Source organism: Chelonia mydas, chromosome 9 (assembly GCF_015237465.2).
Source record: "Chelonia mydas isolate rCheMyd1 chromosome 9, rCheMyd1.pri.v2, whole genome shotgun sequence".
NCBI classification, from domain to species: domain Eukaryota; kingdom Metazoa; phylum Chordata; order Testudines; family Cheloniidae; genus Chelonia; species Chelonia mydas.
In genome coordinates this window covers 89,507,947-89,530,525 of record NC_057855.1, presented here as the reverse complement: position 1 = coordinate 89,530,525, position 22,579 = coordinate 89,507,947, and the positions used below count along the sequence as shown (strand labels likewise).

General features: G+C 41.2%; 1 protein-coding gene across 3 annotated transcripts in view; it reads right to left on the bottom strand.

Annotated features, from left to right (window-relative positions):
- RADX (RPA1 related single stranded DNA binding protein, X-linked) overlaps positions 1-11,822 on the bottom strand; it is a 34,767-nt gene extending 22,945 nt beyond the window's left edge. Inside the window, exons 1-6 of one of the 3 annotated variants that reach the window (XM_037908098.2) lie at positions 11,102-11,822; positions 9,618-9,760; positions 5,214-5,406; positions 1,288-1,396; positions 983-1,074; positions 772-894 (exon numbers count right to left, since the gene is read on the bottom strand). In XM_037908098.2, coding sequence (XP_037764026.1) covers positions 772-894; positions 983-1,074; positions 1,288-1,396; positions 5,214-5,406; positions 9,618-9,760; positions 11,102-11,690 — 1,249 coding nt within the window. In that variant the 5' untranslated portion in view covers positions 11,691-11,822. The remainder of the gene's footprint in view (positions 1-771; positions 895-982; positions 1,075-1,287; positions 1,397-5,213; positions 5,407-9,617; positions 9,761-11,101) is intronic. The other 2 variants (XM_037908097.2, XM_037908096.2) reach the window with 2 other exon arrangements.
- Between the last annotated feature and the right edge of the window lie 10,757 nt (positions 11,823-22,579).

Genomic DNA, 22,579 nt, shown 5'->3' with positions numbered 1-22,579 from the left:
CAATATGGGGAGTATAATCTGATTCACAGCATTTGTTAGCCACTCATAAAGCAGCAGTTTCTAGGAAGGCCTTTTTCCACCTCCATCTGTCCAGGAGGTTGCGACCAATTCCTCTGGATGCAGATGCCGATACCATCATACATGCCTCAGTCACCTCAAGATCGTAATGTCTTGTACATTGGGCTTCATCCAGAAACTGAAGATTATGCACAATCCAGCAGTCTTATTAACCTGTGCGGCATGCTGAGAACACTTCATGAGTGCTCTGTGATCTCTACTGGATCCCTGTTGGTTTCTGGGTGGAGTTTAAGGAGTTAGTTTTTATCTGTAAAGATCTACACAGCTTAGGACTTGCCTACCTGAGAGGCTGCCCCTTTCCCTGTACTATACTGTCACAGTTACAGTTGGGGAGTCATTTGAGCTGAGAAAGGGGGTTACCAACTGGGTGTTCTCTGCAAGGGGCTTCAAAATTGGAATTCCCTCAAACTTGGTTAAAAATAGGCCAGATCAGCTCAATTTTAGGGTATGCTGTAAGGCCCATCTATTTACCTGGGTTATTGGGGAAGGTCTGCTATGATGAGGGCTACCATCTTTTGCTGAGGTAGGCATTGTTTGGGTCTGTTCTCATTACTGCTCATTTATTTTCTGAGTTGGGATGAGAAGTTTTAGTGATAATTTGAATTCATGGCAAAGATGCCTAGATAGAAAAATATTGTAAACGGAAATAAACAAGTAAATAATAAAATAGTCAGACTATTGTACGATAAATACTTGGGTGAATATGTTCAAATACATCCGGCTGAGAAGTGGCAAACAATTCCAGTATGAATGGTTGGTCAGATGTCCCATCAACAACATGTGCCCAGCGATGTATCCAAAAATCTTCACTATATTCTGCACAGACAAAATTTTTTTTAAATTAAATAATATTCCACCAAATTGTAATAATTCGATAAATGTTGAAAAGAATTTTTATAAAAACCTCTCTTTCTTGTTCTTTCAGCCCTTCCTACAAATATTACAAGACCAATAATATCACAGGAATGATTGTTCGGTAAGTTATCCAGTTCTGACCTAAAAACAAAATTAAAGAGAAATGGTTGATAATTCTTAAAGACCTGAAATTTAAATCACTCTGAAAAATTCCTAAATAGTGCCCAGAGCAGAAAAGTTGTGAAGACATAACAAGGTATAATGGATGTTTTCCTGTAATATTCCCAGTTAAAATTCAATAAAAATTAGCAAAACATTAGGCCACACATAACAGAACACAAACCTTTATTTTACCTTGTGACAAACCGATATCTAACTTCAGGTAATCTCCACTCCGGTTTAACCATTTTTTCTGGAATAATGTTAATTTTAGTTGGAGGATCTCGAACATTCAGGCTAATTTCTGGGGAAAAACAATAGCATTTTAAGCATAAAAATGTATTCAAAGGAAACCTTTACTTTGATTTTATGAATAGGTAGAGACACAAGGTGGGTGAGGTAATATCTTTTATTGGACCAACTTTTGCTGGTGAGAGACAAGCTTTCAAGCCACATAGTGCTCTTCTTTAGATCTGAATAAGTGGTATTTTTGCTGAATAAATGAAACACTCTTACTTTGGCCCACTGCTTTTGCAAGTACGAATAAAATTTGTGTCTCTGATTTTAGGTCACTACATGGATAAAAGGATCAGAAGGGCAGCCATGTGTTTGCCGCTTTTACAGATCCAGACTAAGAGCCCTCTGGCACCTTATAGACTAACAGATGTATTGGAACATAAGCTTTTGTGGGTGAATACCACGAAATTCACCCACGAAAGCTTATGCTCCCATACGTCTGTTAGTCTATAAGGTGCCACAGGACTCTTTGCCACTTTTACATGGATAAAGTGAGGAATGTAAGGATGTCATAAAAGGTTGTAACAAATTATACGAAGAACCTTGCTGGATTGTCCAGCTCCCTCCATGGGGTAGTCTGTTGATGATCCAGTTGGATATTTTAAAAACCTTTTGTCAACCACTATCGACAGGTTCTTAAACACTCTCAAAGATCACCATAATTTACAGAACACTTTTAAAGGATGAAATAGGAGGGAAGACAGCTGAAGTGCCAGTGGTGGAAGTTCTGATTTGACTCCAAGCGATTATGATCAAGAAACTCTGTTGTATATTTCCATTATAAGCAATTCGGCAGGTCCAATACAGTGACTGATAGTGTATGCCAGAGATTTGGGCTCGGGTGAGGACTACTTGGCTGAAGCTTAATCCAGATAAGATAGAGAATTACTAGATTCTTGGAAGTAACCCAAACTATTATATAGTTATGTGAGCTCCATAAATTTATGGCAGGAGGTTATTATTAACAACTCAGGTCTGCAATTTAGAGGTATTGTTATACCCTGGGCTGAAAAGGCAGTAGTTCTGGGGAATGCATCTGGTGTGGTACGATCATCTGTTTCAGTTGCGCTTGCTGCACTCATCCCTGTCTTTGCCACTTTGAGATTACTGTAATACACTCTATACCTTATGACCATTCAGACGCTGAAGATTGTTGCTAAGCACACTGAGCTATGTTCATTAGGACCACATAAATTCATTGAACTAAGATACACACACTGCCTCTGGGCTACTGGGTGGCATTCAAGGTGTTGGTTTTAACATTTAAAGCCCTAAATGGTTTGGGTCCTGAGAAATCACCACAGTCCTTGTTCTATACTACCACAATTGCAACCAGCACAGGAACACAAGCTAGCGCTCACTTGATAGAATCTAGAAAGTTGTTATCGGGATATTCTCTGCGAAGGTCCCTCAACTATGGGATGCATTTTTCCTCATGGTCTGACAAAACATGGCTTTTTTAATCTTTCAGACACACAGACTCATTTTTGGGAATCTGAGAATGAGGATAGGAGAGAATATTTGACAGGTTTCAGAGTAACAGCCGTGTTAGTCTGTATTCGCAAAAAGAAAAGGAGGACTTGTGGCACCTTAGAGACTAACCAATTTATTTGAGCTGGAAATGGCCCAACTTGATGATCACTTTAGATAAGCTATTACCAGCAGGAGAGTGGGGTGGGAGGAGGTATTGTTTCATGGTGTCTGTGTATATAATGTCTTCTGCGATTTCCACAGTATGCATCCGATGAAGTGAGCTGTAGCTCACGAAAGCTCATGCTCAAATAAATTGGTTAGTCTCTAAGGTGCCACAAGTCCTCCTTTTCTTTTAGAGAATATTTGGTTATTTAGAAGATGGGATATAACGGACTATAAGTGTATTATTTCAGTGGTCAGTGATTTTAGCAGTTCAATGTAACTGTCGATTATTGTGTTTCAATTAACTATTGGAAGGGCACTCGCAGTATGTGCATGTTCTATAATAAATAAATATCATATAGCAGAATTTGTGGCTGACAAAGTATTTAAATCAAGCCTTTGTTTATACATTTTATTTTTTTATACCATCTGAGACAATTTACTGAAACAGCATCTCATTTTTAATGTCATCCTGAAAATACAGAGCAAGTGCATGCTGAAATAGTTATATAAAATGGATATCTGTTGTCCTACAGAATTTTTCTATATACTTGCAGTCTACAACACTACTCTGTCTTTTTACAACATCCATGAATATAGCTCATCCATTGACACATGATATGTAATTTTTTTTTTTGTTAAGTTCATGCCAGGGAAAAGTATTTGAGCTATTTGTCAAAAAGAGAAAAATACAGAATAATGTACACATTTTGGATAAGAGAAAAATAGTTTTTTTTTTTTAAAAAACAAACTACAACTATAGTCTGCAGATGCCCCATGACACTTCATTATTGAGTTACAATTTTATTCTTGCATTGTGCAACTATTAGCCTATATTATATGTAGCCTTACTTCCCAAGTTGTTTTTAATCTCATCACCACTGATACCCCAATAAATGGTGTGGTGACACCAAACTGAAGATTTCCATAAGCGTTAAAAATTTGAGTGATTTTTGTTTACACAAAAAGGAGTCTCAGACTAGCATATCTGACAGCGCCTCTTTGCTGCAGGCAGGTCTGTGGCAAGTATAATTACTGTTATGCTGGCTTGTAAGCATTAACAGTTTTCATTTCTGTCTTCCCCCCAAGTCTCCCTGCCTGGCAAAACATTTCTCTCTCCTGCCAACTCATCATAAACACTTCAGATGCTAAGTACAGGGTTTAAAGCAAAATGCATGAGACAGAACACATGGCTTTGAGCAGTGCAGCACATTGTTTATTTTCATGCACTGTAGTGACTAATTTAGCAAAACTGTCATTACTAAGAAGAAAATGAGATGTATTTTTGTGTGTGTCAAGGAAATGGCTTTTCTGATTGCTGTTTAATTCAGAATATGAGTACGTAAGGAAGGCGAGTCCACATTCAGGGAGAAAGAAGTGTTGGTGACAAGGCCTGTTATGGGGAGGCCATTGTCTTTCAATAAGGCATTAGTGTTCCTGTATTAGGGCTGCCTTGGCTCTGTCACACCTTCCAACAGCAGAAAGGAAGCCTCTTTCCTCTGTGTTGAGGAATCAGTACATCAAGGACCGTGATACTATTGTTTAGTGCACCTGATAGCAATCATTAATGTAAAATGAGATCATAAAGCACCAAACTTTTACTTCAGTGGGGAGCCACATGGGCACCGGTATGGATTGTTACAGAATGTGACTCTTAGATCCCACCTTGAATGATCCGGATGAGGATGGAAATAGTACATTAATTATATTTGTTTGTGACACTAATTTAGAAGGAAGGCCAAATTAAGACATAGGCACTAGAGCCCTGTACCTAGGGCTCCAAAGCTTGGAATTATGTGATCATATCAGACTCAGCTTTCGTTTACAAAAAAATGATAGTTTTTCATCTAATGTGGAGGGAAAAAAAGCTTGTCAACATGACCCAAGTGTAACCAAAGCAGGAATACCTACCCCAGTGTGCAGACAGCCTGAAACAACAGCTGAGAGAGGTATGCATTACCTCATTCATCTCAAGTGGGTGAAGCGCCAAGACCCACTGCTCTCGCTGACCATACTGACACCATCCCAAAAATGGACAGTGTATTTCACCTGCCTTTAAATGGGAACTGAAGGTAAATCTATTGAAAGGCCACATAATTTCACTGTAGCTCTTGTAACTGGTCAGCTGAAATGGTATTTTCTAACTTTTTAACAGCAATACTTGGAATCAGATTTCTGGAATACTTAACCAATCGTAGTAAATCTCTTCATCTGCGAATCCCCTGGTGTTGGCTGTGTTTTAAATGGATAACTGGTTTTGATACCATACTGTTCAAGCAGAAGTACTGTACCAATCTTCATACTGTTATACCACTCAGGACATAAAGAATTCCACAAAACCATCGACATCATGCCTGAACTATCAGCAACTTCAAAATAAGCCTAGAAAAGAAAAACCAAACATATGTTTGACCTTTAACTACATAGATAACAAATGTTCTTCTTTTTGGATAACTATTAAAATGCCTGCCCAATTAACAGTAATTTCCCTAGTAGTTTTGATACTCATTATAAACTTGAAGCCATGTATGCTCCACAAGCTTAAATTCAAACATGGGAGTGCAAGAATCCTATATTTTCCTGCATCACAGTCCCAATTATGTAGCTGATCCTGTTCAGCATTTCTAAGTGCCGTGAAAATGCCATGAATCAGTTTCACAATATAAACCTTGAGAAAATATTATGGGCCAGAGCTGTAGGACTACAGGAAAAGAGATGAAGCATCCAAGCTAGAATTGTATTACTAGCTCATCAGGGAATCTCACTTCTCTATTGATCTCAATCCTGCAAAGATTTATGCACAAGTAGTCCCTATTGACATCAGTGGGAGTACTCACATTCTTAAAGATACTTGCATGTTTAGTCTTTGCAGGGTCAAACTCACAGTTTGCTACTTATGTGGGATCTTCACCAGTTTTTTCAAATAAATACATAATAATAAATCATAATTAGCAGAGTGGTTCTCCCTCCAGAGCTCTATTAGAAGGGTAATTTTGAGCCTCTCCCACTCTCCTCCCCCACCTCCTATAGTGAAAATGTTCACATTTCTCACAATGTTAAGGTAACCCTTCAAATAGGGGGGAAAAAAAAACCCAGAAGTTTTTTTTAAAAGAAGGTAACACTTCAAAATGCCTGTATAAAGAACCTCTATTAAAAATTGTCAAGTTATAACTCAGGAATCATTTGGTAAACAGCATGGGTCATAATATTGTGTGTGGGCTACTTTTCAAGAAAAAAAAATATTACTAGCAGAGGGGTATTTTGTCATCAAAACTAATATATAAAATTGTGTAAGAGCCCCCTTCATGTGGAAATTTTGTGAACAAAATATTCTGACAGAAAACTTTATGTGAACCCTTTTCACAGGGAAATCTTCATATGCCAAATTGGGAAAACTTTGCATGCCAGCAGGTTAGAGCTCGAAAAACATTTTAGGCAAAGTCTACAAATGCACTTCAACACATACAAAAAAATGCATACACTGAATGATTCCCCACTGCCACTCCTCTACTCAGATAAAACCCTGTCCAGGGACCATGTTTGCGCAGGTGACCCAATCCACATAATGCCTCTCAGATCTTCCAGGATACTTACAGAATGCAGCAACTCAGTGGAACAAACCTCTTTTCCACTGATGTTTCCACCTGTATCCACTTATTTGTTAGCCTCCAAAAATCACCATTATGCTTTCTTCCACACAATCCCCTACGCATGGTTGCCCATGAACTCACCTGCAAGGCCCCTACATTCTCCCTTTAAGTCCCTCTTAAAAATCTATTTCTGCCATTCTGCCTGTAGCGAATCTTGTTGATCAGCACAGAATATTCCTTTTCTGGTTCCCTTTCCCTGACCTCTGTATTACTTGTCCATCTGTCCTCAGATTGCAAGTTCTTTGGGACAAGTTATGATGTGCCAGAATATTTTCGTTACATGCAGAATAATGCACACATCTTTGTGTGTTAAAAATAATTCAATACATGTAGCTTTAGGCACATAACATTTTACACTATGTGAGGACTTCAGTGCATTATGGCCTAAATGCAGAATATTAATTAAAAAAAGATGTAAAGAGCAAGTGGTGCTGGATCTTTCCTCTTCCTCATCTGCCATTGACTCCTCCACTTGAATCAACTCTAGGTACTGATCCCATAGTTCATACCAAGGACTGTGACTGATGTTCCACCCTTGTTCCTGAGCAGTTTAAGAGCACCACCTGGACTGGGTCTGCTGAAATACAGCACCAACAAGAGATCCAGACTTATTTTTCATCTGGGTGGAGGAACAACAGCTTAGAACAATAGGAGTGTAGAGATCCGTCATCAGGCAAAATGTTATGTAGTGATGCTCATTTGAAAGTATCCATGCAGGCCTAATTCATACTCTTCAAAAACAACCCTTAAAACTTAAAGTCAAGATTTCTATGATAAAAACAAACACTTGAAAAACTAATATTACAATATAAAAGCACCTAAACATTTGGAAGCAATAACCAAATAAAGTAATGTACATGATGTTTAAATACATGTACATTCTAAGAAAAAAGTACACATGTAAAAATTTGCAAACATTACAACTAAGGCTGGCCAGAGATTAAAAAAATTAATCGCGATTAATTGCACTAACAATAGAATACCATTCATTTAAATATTTTAGATGTTTTTCTACATTTTCAAATATATTGATTTCAATTATAAACACAGAATACAAAGTGGACAGTGCTGACTTTTTTTATTACAAATATTTGTACTGTAAAAAAATTGTATTTTTCAATTCACCTAATACAAATACTGTAGTGCAATCTCTTTATCATGAAAGTTGAACTTACAAATGTAGAATTACGTACAAAAAAAAATAACTGCATTCAAAAATAAAACAATGTAAAACTTTAGAGCCTACACGTCCACTCAGTCCTACTTCAGCCAATCACTGAAGTTTGTTTCCATTTTGCAGGAGATAATGCTGCCCGCTTCTTGTTTACAATGTCACCTGAAAGTGAGAACAGGCGTTCGTATGCACTGTTGTAGCCGGCGTCACAAGATATTTACATGCCAGGTGTGCTAAAGATTTGTATGTCCCTTCATGCTTCATCCACCATTCCAGGGGACATGCGTCCATGCTGATGATGGGTTCTGCTCGATAACAATCCAAAGCAGAGCGGACCAAAGCATGTTCATTTTCATCATCTGAATCAGATGCCACCAGCAGAAAGCTGATTTTCTTTTTTTGGTGATTCGGGTTCTGTAGTTTCCGCATCAGAGTGTTGCTCTTTTAATACTTCTGAAAGCACGCTCCACACCTCGTCCCTCTCAAATTTTGGACAGCACTTCAGAGTCTTAAACCTTGGGTTGAGTGCTGTAGCTATTTTTAGAAATCTCACAAAGGTACCTTCTTTGCGTTTTGTCAAATCTGCAGCTGAAGTGTTCTTAAAACGAACATGTGCTGGGTCATCATCCGAGACTGCTATAACATGAAATATATGGCAGATTGTGGGTAAAACAGAATAGGAGACATACAATTCTCCCTCAATGAGTTCAGTCACAAATTTAATTAACGCTTTTTTTTTTTAAATCTGATCAGCAGCAGCATGGAAGCACGTCCTCTGGAACGGTGGCCGAAGCATGAAGAGGCATATGAATGTTTAGCATATCTGGCACGTAAATACCTTGCAAAGCCGGCTACAGAAGTGCCATGCAAATGCCTGTTCTTACTTTCAGGTGACACTGTAAATAAGAAGCAGTCAGCAGTATCTCCCATAAATGTAAACAAACTTGTTTGTCTTAGCGATTGGCTGAACAAAAAGCAGGACTGAGTGGACTTGTAGGCTCTAAAATTTTACATTGATCCATAACTGCACTCAAAAACAAACAAACAAAAAAAAATCTACATTTGTAAGTTACACTTTTCACAATAAAGAGATTGCACTATTGTTCTTGTATAAGGTGAACTGAAAAATACTATTTTTCATTTTTACAGTGCAAATATTTGTAATAAAAATAATATAAAGTGAGCAATATATACTTTGTATTCCGTATTGTAAAAGAAATCAATATATTTGAAAATGTAGAAAAACATCCAAAATAGTTAATAAATTTCAATTGCTACTCTACAGTTATAAGTGCGATTACTCGCGATTAATTTTTTAAATCGTGATTAATATTTGAGTTACTCGTGTGAGTTAACTGCCATGAATCAACAGCCCTAACTACAACCACCTTAACTCTGAGCTGTAGCTCACGAAAGCTTATGCTCAAATAAATTGGTTAGTCTCTAAGGTGACACTAGTACTCCTTTTCTCTTTATGATATAGTTACCAAGAAAAATTCAGTTTGAGATAAAGACAAACAATTAAAAAAACAACACTGACACTGTTCTGACACCATGAAGCTCTATAGTAACTGGGATCAGTCACATATACATATACACATATGGGATTTATCATTTTCATACTTTTAAATGGTTAAGCTTTTACAATTGTAACAATTTTAGGGTTTATTTGTTGCTGACTGTAGGACCCTTGGCTGTACCCTTACTGTATGGAAATAAGATCTGCACACCTCAGAACTACTCAGACAAGTTGGATTTTTTCCCCCTACCTGATACGGTATATCCAGTTTTTTGTCAGGTTTCCCATAGTACCTTAGTCTAGCCTTATGCAAGATTCTCACAAGCAATGGACTGAAGTGTATTCTGCTCCTCCAGTTCATTTCCAGATGACCAAGAGAAGTTAATTTGGATGCTAGTGAAAAAACAGAAAGCAGGAAAAAAAAAAAAAATCAAGTGATAAAACAGTCCGCATGCTTGAATTTGAATAAACCTCTTTGGTGGTACATGTGCTGCTGCATGATTTGTATCAGCAGATTATAGAAATGTATTAAGGCAGACAGGATTTCATATGACAGGTTTCAGAGTAGCAGCCGTGTTAGTCTGTATCCGCAAAAAGAACAGGAGTACTTGTGGCACCTTAGAGACTAACCAATTCATTTGAGCATAAGCTTTCAGGAGCTTGTATCCGATGAAGTGAGCTGTAGCTCACAAAAGCTTATGCTCAAATAAATTGGTTAGTCTCTAAGGTGCCACAAGGACTCCTCTTCTTTTTGAGGATTTCATATGTATTTTATAACGTTTCTCATAAAAATTAAAACTGTTTGCTAATGCTATATAAACAAACTCAGTTCTCAGTCATCTGCACAAAGTACTGAACTTTTTTTTCTTCTTCCAAAAGCAGTAGTGGCATATATGTTGAAAGTACGACGACTACATTTTTATCATGTAAGTAAAACAAAACAAAAAAAACGAACAGTGGGAAACTTTTATGAAATACAGATTTCAGTGAACTAGGGCCCCCAGTCTTGCAGCAAGTTGTGCCTGGGCAGACTCCTGCACCTAAACAGAGCATTGTTCACTTTTGTCGGGCTTTTGTGTGTTTGCAGGGGCCTGTTAGTGCAGGACATGGAACTACATTTCTGCTCAGATTTCACTTCAAATCTGAAATTAGGCCCCTACTTAAGGCCTGTATTTTGAGAAAATACTTCTATCACAGCTGTTTTTTAATTTAACATGTTTTTGCAATATTTAGAATGTTTACTGCTTACTAATTGTTTAATGTTTACTAATGTTTATTGTTTAAATTGTGAGGGAATTAGCCAATGTCTACACTAGGCTTGCTTTGCCGCTATAGGAATATTGGTAGACTACAGTGGCAGAGCACTCCTACTATGGATGCACCTCTACCGGCATAACTGGATTTTATTCCAGTGTAGTAACCAGCCCAGAGGCAAAACAAGCTACAGTGGTAAAAGCACAGCTTTGCCAGTAGAGCTGCATCTACACTAAGGACTTCTGGTGGTACAGCTACCTTGGTCAGTGATCACATCTCTTTACACAGAGCGGACACAGCCAGCAAAACTCTGTAGCATAGACCTGGCTTAGACCGCCCAATCCCCTCGCCAGGTAAACACAACACCAGGGCTTGGGCCAAGGGGCCAGGTCAGCTTCCAGGCGCCCGCAGGCCTGACACGGCCAACAAGCCCCCCCGCGCCCTCCTTGTTTTCCCGCATCGACCCCCACCCCCTTTTACCATCGATATCGACGCGCTCCGGCGGCCGGCTCGCCAGCCAGATGTCCCCGTAGGGATCTTCGTTGTTCCACAGCGGCAGGTAATGGCTCCTCCCGCCCTTGAGCGGCAGGCGCCGTTGCTCGTCGGGCTCGCGGCCCCCGGGGGGCAGGTCCGGCGGGTCCCGCAGCACGTCCAGCCGCTCGAGGCACAGGAAGCCCGAGCTCAGCTTCTTCTCGTCGTAGAGGTAGGAGCAGCGGGTGAGGCGCAGCCGGCCGCCGGCGCGCAGCGCGCCCCGCTGCACCAGGGCGTTCAGCGGCGGCGCCAGGTAGCACTTCTCCCGCCGGCTGCCGTCCGCCAGGGTCACGTCGTAGCAATAGGCCGGGGCGGGCGGCTTGGGCAAGGCGCCGCCGCTGCTGCTGGGCGGCGGCGGGCTCTCCGCCATGTAGCGCTCCACCGCCACCACGGCCACCGGCGGGGCCTCGGCCAGGGACAGGCTCAGCTGGGAGGAGCGGAGCACCTCGTTGCAGAGCCGCTGGAGCCAGGAGGCGGGGCTTGGGCCAGCCCCCTCCTCAGCGCGGGGGGCGCTGGGCCCCGCGGCCGCGGCCTCCATGGCGCTGGGCACCTCGGAGCCCCCCGGGCAGCGGCCCGCTTGGGCTCCCTCCGCCTGTCACTGGGCGAGCCCGGGGGCCGCCATGTTGCACGCGCGAGGGGGCGGTTCCCGGAGGCGGCCGCAGGGCCCGCGCGCTCCATTCGAAGAGTCCAACGGCTGCGCCGGGAGATACGGAGGGGAGAGCGCGCGGCAGGCGGCCAGGCCGTGGGCGGGGCTCGGGGTGGGGCGGGGCAGCGAGCAAGAAGAGGAGGGGGTGGGGCAGGGCGCGGTTCTGGTAGGGGAAGGAAGGATGGTGGGGCAGGGGGAGGTTCTGGGAAGCGGAGGGTTGGGAGGATCTGGTGTGGGAGAAGAGGTGGAGGGAGGATCTTGGTACTGGGGAAGAGGCTGAGGATCTGGAAGGTTTGGAAGGGGAAGCAGGGACAAGTAGGAGAAAGGTGGGAGGAGGGGGTGAAAGGATATGGCAAAGGGAAGTCATTTAGCATGTCTCATTGTGACATGGGCTACTGGGGCACATGAAACCTGGCTTTCCATAGCGTATTAAGTCACGGTCAAGGGCTGTGTCCTTATTTTCCAGGCACTCCTTGGCATGGGCCCAGGATATGTAAAAGAGCCTAAAACTCGGGGATGAAGACCACGATTGACAACTCTGCTCCTCTGGCACAATAGGACTTGCAACAATAAGGATAACCCTCATCTGTGAGAGACAGAACTTTCTGGGGGGTGTGAGCTATCTGAGACTGGGGAATGAATTTCCCCAGGAAATCAGGAGCATCACAAACCTCATCACCTTCTGTCCCAAGTGCAAGGTGCATTTCTTTGACCTTGCCTGCAAGGTCATAACCACGCAGCACTGTGTACATTTAAAAAAACACACACCACCAACAAAAACTAACAGTATATTCCACTGCACACGTGGGTCTCCCGCTGAGGATGAGTGAATGAGCCACATATGACCATTTTTATTGCATCATTTAATGCACTACTGGAAGGTGCTCAGACACTACAGTGATGAGAGAAGTATAGGAACCTATGTCGTATAGAACTTCTACTATTATTATTACTATTGGTTTGTATAGTGGTTGCACTTGGGTGGCCTAGTCATGGTTCACTTTACTAGATACTGTACAAATTACATCAGAAAGATAGTTCCTTTCCCAAAGACCTTACAATCAAAGTATAAGACAAGAGGCAATAGGTCGATATGACAAACAGAGAACATAGACAATACTAGTCAGCATGATTCAGTAATTGGGGAAAACATGCTTCTCAAACTTGCACTTACAACAGCTTCATTAGGTCTCCCCATTTTGTATCTGTGCTGTTTATTTCCTCTCCTAGGGCAAAGGACGTTATTGGTTGTAGTGAATTTTTAGTATAAAATTTCCCCATATTGCTTGCAACTTTTAATGGGCTAATCTCACATGGTCACTATGCAGTCTCTCTGTGTTTGCTATCCCTTCTGTTTTGGTGCCATCTGCAGTTCTGATCACAGATGAATTTGCACCAAAGAAACCTCACACACATCACATAAAGCTGCAGCACAAAGTGGCTAAAACTGGCAAATTACAACTGAGCCCTGGATAACAACTAGCTCCTCTGGCTGTAACTGCTGCTCACAGGCATGACTGCTTGAAGACTAACGTGCTTCAACATCGGGACAGTGAACCGCGATTTGAGAATGGTTAAATATATCTGCCTTTTGCCTTTGAGATAGTGGAGTATTCATCTTGTGGAAATAGTGGAAGCTTTTTGGTTGGGGCCATGAAAAAGAGATCAAAACTGTATTGCCCTTGGACTAGTCCTAATAAGTCTTTTCTATCAATGATTTCTGTGATTATGTCTAATACATTCCTTAGAGAGTTTAAAAACAAGATCAGACATGTTCTGTGTTTTTACACTTAAACTAGATTGCAAAAGCATTTATTAAGCACATCTTTATACTGATGTGACTGATGAAACAGAATCTGTTCTAAAGAGCCTTTTCATTACATTTGTAGATAAGGATTTCACCTCACAAGCAATAAAACCAAATCTTTCCCAGAGATTTGCTACTTTAATTTTCAACTAGAAAATGGCTCACCAGTTATAACAAGAACATCTCCAGGTCATTCCCAGATTGCCTGCAGTTACATACTTTCTGTGCTTATGGAGATAAGCAGTTGTCCTCCAGGGTGTCTTGTTTATGGCAATGCCAAGTGCTATGTGCACATCTTTCCTTAGGATTTACATCACTCTATGTATCAGGATATGGCACAAAAATACAGTCCACTATGAGAATGTAGCCTCCACACAATGAAAGTACCTAAAGAAAACTAGCCATGAAGGCAGAATTCACAATTTCTAATTCTGGAAGAATCTACACGTATGTTTTTGCAGGAGGGGCGCTTCTCCCATTGGCTGGCTCCTGAAGGGCTCCTTTCTCACCAGCTGCTGTTTTTAGGGCACAGAGGTCTGACTGACATGCCAGTTTCAGAACTGAACTGGGGGAAGCTACTTTCGGCTTCAAGTCCCCTTTGTCACATACTTCTGTACTAGATATGGACTGGTCACAGAGCTTGCTCATACACACCAGGTACAGTTGAGGTTAGTTTACATAAGGTACAGTAGAATCTCAGAGTTACAAACATCAGAGCTATGAACTGACCAGTCAACCACACACTGCATTTTGAACCGGAAATACACAATCAGGCAGCAGCAGAGACTGGGTGGAGGGAAGAAAATACACTACAGTACTGTGTTAAACTTAAACTACTAAAAAATAAAGCATCATTTTTCTTTTGCATAGTAAAGTTTCAAAACTGTATTATCAATGTTCAGCTGTAAACTTTTGAAAGAACCACCATAACGTTTTGTTTAGAGTTACGACAACCTCCATTCCCGACGTGTTTGTAACTCTTGTATTTTGCATACAGTGCCACCCAGTGGCTGAATAATATAATACAGTTTCAGAGTAACAGCCGTGTTAGTCTGTATTCGCAAAAAGAAAAGGAGTACTTGTGGCACCTTAGAGACTAACCAATTTATTTGAGCATAAGCTTTCGTGAGCTACAGCTCACTTCATCGGATGCATCTGATGAAGTGAGCTGTAGCTCACGAAAGCTTATGCTCAAATAAATTGGTTAGTCTCTAAGGTGCCACAAGTACTCCTTTTCTTTTTGATAATACAGTTTAGCATTCCAAAACCTGGATTTGTGAGCTATTACCAGCAGGAGAATGAGTTTGTGTGTGTATGGGGGTGGGGGGGGGGTGAGAAAACCTGGATTTGTGAGCTATTACCAGCAGGAGAGTGAGTTTGTGTGTGTATGGGGGTGGGGGGGTGAGAAAACCTGGATTTGTGCTGGAAATGGCCCACCTTGATTATCATGCACATTGTAAGGAGAGTGGTCACTTTGGAGAAGCTATTACCAGCAGGAGAGTGAGTTTGTGTGTGTGGTTTTTGGAAAAAGGGCGGGGGGGTGAGAAAACCTGGATTTGTGCTGGAAATGGCCCAACTTGATTATCATACACATTGTAAAGAGAGTGGTCACTTTGGATGGGCTATTACCAGCAGGAGAGTGAGTTTGTGTGTGTGGGGGGGGGCGGAGGGTGAGAAAACCTGGATTTGTGCTGGAAATGGCCCAACTTGATTATCATACACATTGTAAGGAGAGTGATCACTTTAGATAAGCTATTACCAGCAGGAGAGTGGGGTGGGAGGAGGTATTGTTTCATGGTCTCTGTGTATATAATGTCTTCTGCAGTTTCCACAGTATGCATCCGATGAAGTGAGCCGTAGCTCACGAAAGCTTATGCTCAAATAAATTGGTTAGTCTCTAAGGTGCCACAGGTACTCCTTTTCTTTTTGCGAATACAGACTAACACGGCTGTTACTCTGAAATCTACCACACAGTAAGTTATACATCCTTACCATTTACAAAATTTACACTATCATGCTGTCTTTGAAGTTTAATATATCTCATTCAGTTAAGTGTCTGTGAATCATACTGGTTTTCTAATTACTCTACCCGAACTTGTAACAACTTGGTCATCAGTCTGTCCATTTGTTACGTCTGACTGTGGCTGGTTTGGAACCCTTGATTCTTCTTTTTACTGTTCTGTATCTGCCATTTCTAGAATTTACTCTGTTGATTGTTCTTTCTGAGGAACAAACTGTAGTTTCTGTTGAAACTGTCCACAGTTGGTTTCTATCACAGGTGATCTGAATTCTTTTCTTTACAACAGCTGCAGTTGTCCATCCTTTTTCTCCATCTAATTTGACATGAACACAGTCATCAGGTTCTAGACCTGTCAGTTCTCTAACTGTGTGACATCTTTTGTAAAAGTGTTCATAAGCTTTTTTAACCCTTTTTATCCGATTGGCGACTCTCTTCGTGTCTGGCCACTTTGGAGATAGATTCTTTTCCCAAGTTCGAACAATAGTTCTGAGTTGTCTTCCCATCAGGAGCTGTGCTGGACTATATCCAGTAGTTGCTACTGGTGTTGATTTGTAAGTCAGAAGAACAAGGAATGGGTCTTGTTATAGGATTTTCTTGGACATCTGTATAGCTCTCTCAGTCTCTTCTTTTGCTTGTGGGTAATGTGGGATGCTAATAATGTGAACAAAATCATATATAGTTTATTTGGAATGACTTAAATTCTGCTGCAGTGAGTTGTGGTCTGCTGTTCATCACTAGAAGTTCTGGTATACTGAAGTGAGCAAAAGTGCATTTAAGTTTCTTGATAACACTGTGACATGTTATGTCTTTCAAGTACATTACTTCTACCTGGAAAATAGTCCATAATGACCGGGTAATGATGTCCTCTGAATTTGCATAAATCTGCAGCTAATCTCTTCAAGGTCTCTCTAGTAGGAGTGTTTGAACACTGTATGGTTCAGCATTGTCTCTTAAGTTGATTTGTACTTGATCTCCTTTCAAAAGCTCACTATCATCAACTCCTCCATTGAGTTCTTCCACCTTTCTCACTAGGCCCGTCATGGCTGCCACACTGTGACTGAGGAGTTTGTTGGTCTTTGAATCTTTGATCACATGCACTCTGAATGCATAGCTTTTGTCTTTGTAAGTTATTTCTGTGGTGAACTGGCCTATGCAGTTCAGAATACCTCTAGGGATAGTCAGAGCTGTGTCAGATGACTTCAGCTCTGGGAGGAATTGGAGGTGTCAGGTGATTTCACCTCTGGGAGGTGATTTTAAGTCCCTTCTGAGGTGCCTGTGATATCAGTGTCTGAATCTGTTTTAAAGTGTATAGTCTTTCCATGAATATTCAGTTTTATTCTCTAGGCAGATTCTGTGTCATCAGAAGCAATAGATCCCAGAAACAATGGCTCTTGATTGCTTATGAGTCAACTCCCTGACTGCTTTAGTGCAGCAAACAGCTGCAAAATGCCCATATTTCATGCATGTATAATACTGTGCACCTTTGGCCAGACATGCATCATTTCTTGGGCTATGACTTTTTCCACACTTTGTGCACATAGGCTGGAATTTGTCCCTCTTAGCTTGGGAGTTCTCTCTCCTTGCCTCAGTGATTTTATGATAATGACTTTTAACATTAAAGTGTCTGTTTACAGTTTCTAAGCTAGTTTCAGGTTTGTCAAGTTTCTCTTGGTTTTGCTGTTTCACCAGTTCAGGCTGTTTTGCTGCTGTGGCTATAGAGCTAAATCTCTCTTCAGCTGCAGGTGCTGTGAAAGGTTTTTCTCTGTTAACCCAACAATGAGCGTGTCTAATATTTTTGTGTTTTGCATTTCCAAAAACACAGTTTTCCACTAACGTATGCTGAGCTTTTAGAAAACATTCAGCGTTTTCCCCTCATTCTTGAATTTTCTGGTGAAAACATGCTCTTTCATAAATCACACCTCTCTGAGGTTTAAAGTATGCATCAGACAGCCAGAACCCTTTTATAGCATTTTGGTGACTGTCTTCAGAAAGGTCTAAGGATCTAAAGATATATTGTTCCTGCTTCCCTATAGCATAAATTAAAGAAGATACCTGTATATCTCCAGTTTCTTTGTGGAGTTTGTTTGCGATTTGAAATCTTGCACTGTCTTCCAGTCTCTCCATTATGAATGTTTGTCAAAGCTGTATCAGAGGGGTTATGTTGATGAGATCCTGCAACCTTTGTTGTTTTACTCCTTCTGTTTGCAACCTTTGTTGTTATTTTGATGCCATGTCATGTACTTCACCGCCAGATATGGCAGAGCTGCCTCATACACACTAGGTGTGTTTATCATAATAAGATCCTTTAATGCTGTGCCAGATATGGCTGAGGTTAATTTAAATAAGGTATTTTACACAGTGCCACCTAATGGCTGAACAGCATAATACAGTTTAGCATTCCATTGCACCCTTTATCTCTCTCCCCTGGCTGGCTGAAATTGTCAGCAGTGGAAGAATCTGCCCACATGTTAGGACAACGTGTTACTGTGAGTGATCATACCTGAGTTTCTCAAAGAGCATTCCCATGGGACTGATTGCCATACAATATGTGACAAGTGCGTTAGACAGAGTCTGTGATCATAATGGGAAATGGACAGTCTTTGAAAGCTGCAGAAACACCTTCCCAGTCAGTATGGAGGGAGAAGTAAACCCTCAATAACAACCTCCTCGACCATAGAAACTTGTGGCTAACTGCAATGTGCTGAGCCTGAGCCAGAAAAGCACTTGACCATGTGTTAACTTTGAGCATGTGAGTAATCCGCTGAACGAAGTCAACAGCGCTACCATACTTAAGTACTTTTCTGGATTGGGCCAGAGTATTCGGCCCTTTGCAGGATCGAGCCCTTAGTTACCATGTGCAGCATACGTCACTAAGATCAAATGCCAGAGAGTCCCTTTTTCATTGCCATTTGAAAATGCATATGAATCTGTGAGGCCCAAACTGCACTAAAAAAGAAAAAAAAAATCTGTTGTGGGGGGGGGGAGGGGAAATCACTTTTAACACAAGTACTGTTGGACCAATGAAAGGCACAAGATAAAATTTCATGTTGCAGCTAAAGCATCTTATTATTGTATAGGATGATAAAGCCTACTGTAAAATACAATTGTTTGTTGCAAATTATTTTGAGGACAAAAAATAGCCTTCCCAATATTTGTTTCACCATTATCTCCTCCATTACCACCATTATCTCCATTATCTCCTCCTTTTGTTGACCCTACCTCGAAAATAACAGGAAACCATAAATAATGCTAAAATATCATCCGAGATGATTACCCAGCAGACACCCTCTTGCCCTTTAATCAGCACTGTGAAGAGCATTTTAAGAAAGTGGCAGGCTATGAGCAGGAAGGTCTCTTGTACTTTTGTTACGTGAAAGTTTGATTTATTGCTCAGCTTTTAGAATCTGTAGAAAACAGTCTTTTTAGATTGCAGGTTTGCTCTTGTTTCATTTAACTTAAATACAGTTGTAAAAGCACAGAACCTGAACTTGAAACTGGATTGTATGATGCTTCCTATAGAAAATCTCATTGCAGAACAATTTAGCACCACAGAACTACTCCCCCGCCCATTATAAAACAGATTAAAATTAAAATGCCAAGTTCCATTTAGGTTCCACTGAAGATAGGTGCTACAACTAGATGTAAGCTATACTCAGTGTGTTCTATATACTGTGCAATTTACAAAATATATGTATTTATCTGTACCTATGTTGTTTAGCAAATTGTTATGCATTAAAGAGGAATGATAAATCATTCCCTGTGGTTTTTGTACTTTGCATGCTCCAGTTTTGAGATGAAAAACAAATGTTTTCACTTTGAACTTGCATTGTTTGGTTTGCAAAGGCATATTTTTTGTAGATATATGTAAATCACTTAGTCCATACAATGGGGAACTTCCCAGTGCAGCGGCAGATGGACAAAAACCCTAGCAGGGAAGTTCCATTGCAAATGGAGGGAGCGGGGTTGGAGGGCTTTAGAATCAGTGGAGGTACAGAGGACGCTCTGTGTGTGTGATGGGATTTGCAGGTTCTGGGGACAGAATCCCCTCTTTGTTCTGGAGATGGGCATCATCCCCTTCACTCTCAGCAGAATGATCTGTGGAAAACACTGCAAGAGAAAACATCATGCGGTTTTTCCTTCCCCTGCTTCACCTCTTTCCAAGGGTTTCTCTATATGAGAGAGAAGAGCTGATCCAAGAGACCTAGCTTCTTTGAAGTAGGCATCATGGATGAAGGTGTTGCACAGTGCAAGCAGGTTAATGAATAAAGCTAGCAGGGTTGGCTGAGCAGCTGGCAGAAGTTATTAATGGAATGCTGCAGACATCATATACTTTCCCATGTTAAAGGAGATCGGGAGTGACGTGATTACATTTTGCTGCTGCTGTTAGAGATTGAGGCCAGATTCAAGAGGCACAGCACAGAAGGCATATCCCTGTAAGGGGATGGCAGCAGGAGGAAGGGGAGATGCCCGTACACTAACTTTTGTGTCTTCTGGCTTGGTGGCTGCTGTAGAGATTTTTGCACAGACCACATTAATTCTGACTAGGGCAGATATATTACAACCCTGTGCAATATCTTTGGGGACCATTGTATTAAATTTCTGACTTGTTTATATATTCTATTCCATGTGGGAGGCTTAGCACAGCTCCTCCAGGAAATAAAAACAGCAGGGGTGATTAAACGAGTCAGTGAGACTAAACAGCTCTAGACAGGTACAACACCCTGGAGAGATTTGCACTTACTAGTTCAAACTGAGTTTTACAGTGACAAACAAACAAAGAGCTTTTGGTATAGAGGCTGATTTACAACTGACACAGGGTCATTCTGATCCATCAAATGGACACAAACTTTGTCCAAGGGAGCCCCAATCCTGCTGAAGGACTTTGGCCTATTAGGCACCCATAAGACTGATGGCTGACTCCTGGCATGTTTAGTACAGGTCCTGTTCAGCCTTAAACCCCCCCCCCCCCCTCAAAAGGGAAAGGGACAAGGATTTCTGCCAAGATTCAGGTGATGGCTGGAGACCTGAGCCCTGTCTGGCACTCCTGGAGTGGACCATGGGGGGCAATACAGGTACAGTTACCTTTAAATTGACACTGATATTTCCTAACTGGAGTGCTTGATTTTTCAACCCTAATAAAGTTTTTGTAACATAGATTTTGTATATGTAAATTCCTAGGTTTTTTACAAAGCAAACTGAAAAAACTAATTCTTTCATATGGCATCATATTTACATCCACACAGGTTGCCAGCAGGATTGGAATCATTAGATCTACCGCATGGACTTCTGCCACTTGACTTGAATTAATGAAGTAACTGATAGCAGTAGCAGGTTGTCCTGTACCAGCATTAGCGTGGGTTTCACAGATGTTTGCTGACAGCAAAGCAATGGTGAGACTCAGGAATCTTGGGTTCCATACTAGGCTTTGGAGGGATAGTGCTTTAGTGGGCATAGATTCTTTTGCTCATATCCCTTCAAGCATGACCCTTTCTATCCCATCCCATCCCCTCCACCCTGTCCCTCTCCCACACCTATCTCTTTCCACTTCTTTGCATAGGAGTGTGATTTCTAAAGTGCACTAGCATTTTGCATGTTAATTGGACCATGTAGACCTACTGGTGCACACTAAAAGTTCCCAAGTGCATTTTACATAGTACTGTTTCAAACAGCACTATGTTAGAGCACACCAGCAGGGGCCACATAGACCAGTGAATGTGCCCTTAGTGTGGTTTAGAAATCATCCCCCCCCATTATCCTTCCGTGTATACAAGCCCTCAGAGTACTTTCCCAATGTTAATTACATCTCACAACCCATCAGTGAGGTAGGTGTATATCACTGCACCCATTTTATAATTGGGTGAAATGAGTTGACCAAGGTGACAAACAGTCAGTGACAAAGCTAGGACTAGAACACAGATTTCTTACCTCCCAGTACATGCTAAAACCATTTCTAATTTTGTGGAGCAAACAAACAAAAAGCACAGAGAATAAATTATTGTCTCTGAATGCAGTCAGTTCACAGGTAGAATTGTATGGACACTCAGCCTGATTCTACTTTCACTTATGCTGCGGTAATTCAGGTGTAACTCCATTTAAATCAATTGGGTTGGAGACCCCTGTGTTTATAAGCTGCATGAGACACTGCCTGGAAACAGCGTTCTGTGCAATAAATAGAGGGTGAGTGGCAAGGGTAGTTTTTGATTTCTTATGGCTATCTGCAAACAGATGGGTTGACAGATGTTTATGGTGCAGTCCCTGCTCAAAAACACAAGAAGGCATGTGCTGTGCTAGTCGGAGAAGCACATTCAAAATAGGAGGACAAAGCTCGATGAAAGGCCAATTGCCTTTGTTTTTACACTTAAGGTAAAAGCATGACTCCATTGACTTCAAGGGGAGGGGGATCAGGCTTTCACCTTTATGCCCTTCAGCATTTAAGTGGTATTGTCACAGCCGGTTATCAGGAACTGTACTGTAATGTGTGACAATGAATTTTACAGGATGTAACAGAGAAGACAATACTCTGAATCTCAAAGAAATGTGGTGAAGACGGATACATTGGCATTAATAATTCTAGCCACCCATAAAAGCAGAAACCAATTTTTGCACAGTATTAACGTTTCCATGCTGTACCATCGTCTGGAGGGAAACTCTAGTTCCATCTTCTCTGAGGTTTGAGAGCGAGTTTGTGTAGCTGCTTCACGGCCCATAGCAATGTGCGAAGTGTCACTGTTACCAAAGTTCTGTGTAGTCTAGGCTCGCACTTCATTGCCCAAACACCTTTTCCCATTGTAAGCAAAATGTAAAATACCGATTTCACTTTGTCTCTATAGGCAGATATAGACACATAGATCTAGACCTTTCGAGAGGTCTATAGATATAAAGAGATTGAAGGAAATACTTCAGTATGTTTTAATGTCAGTCTACACCAACATAACAACTTCACAGTCACATTTG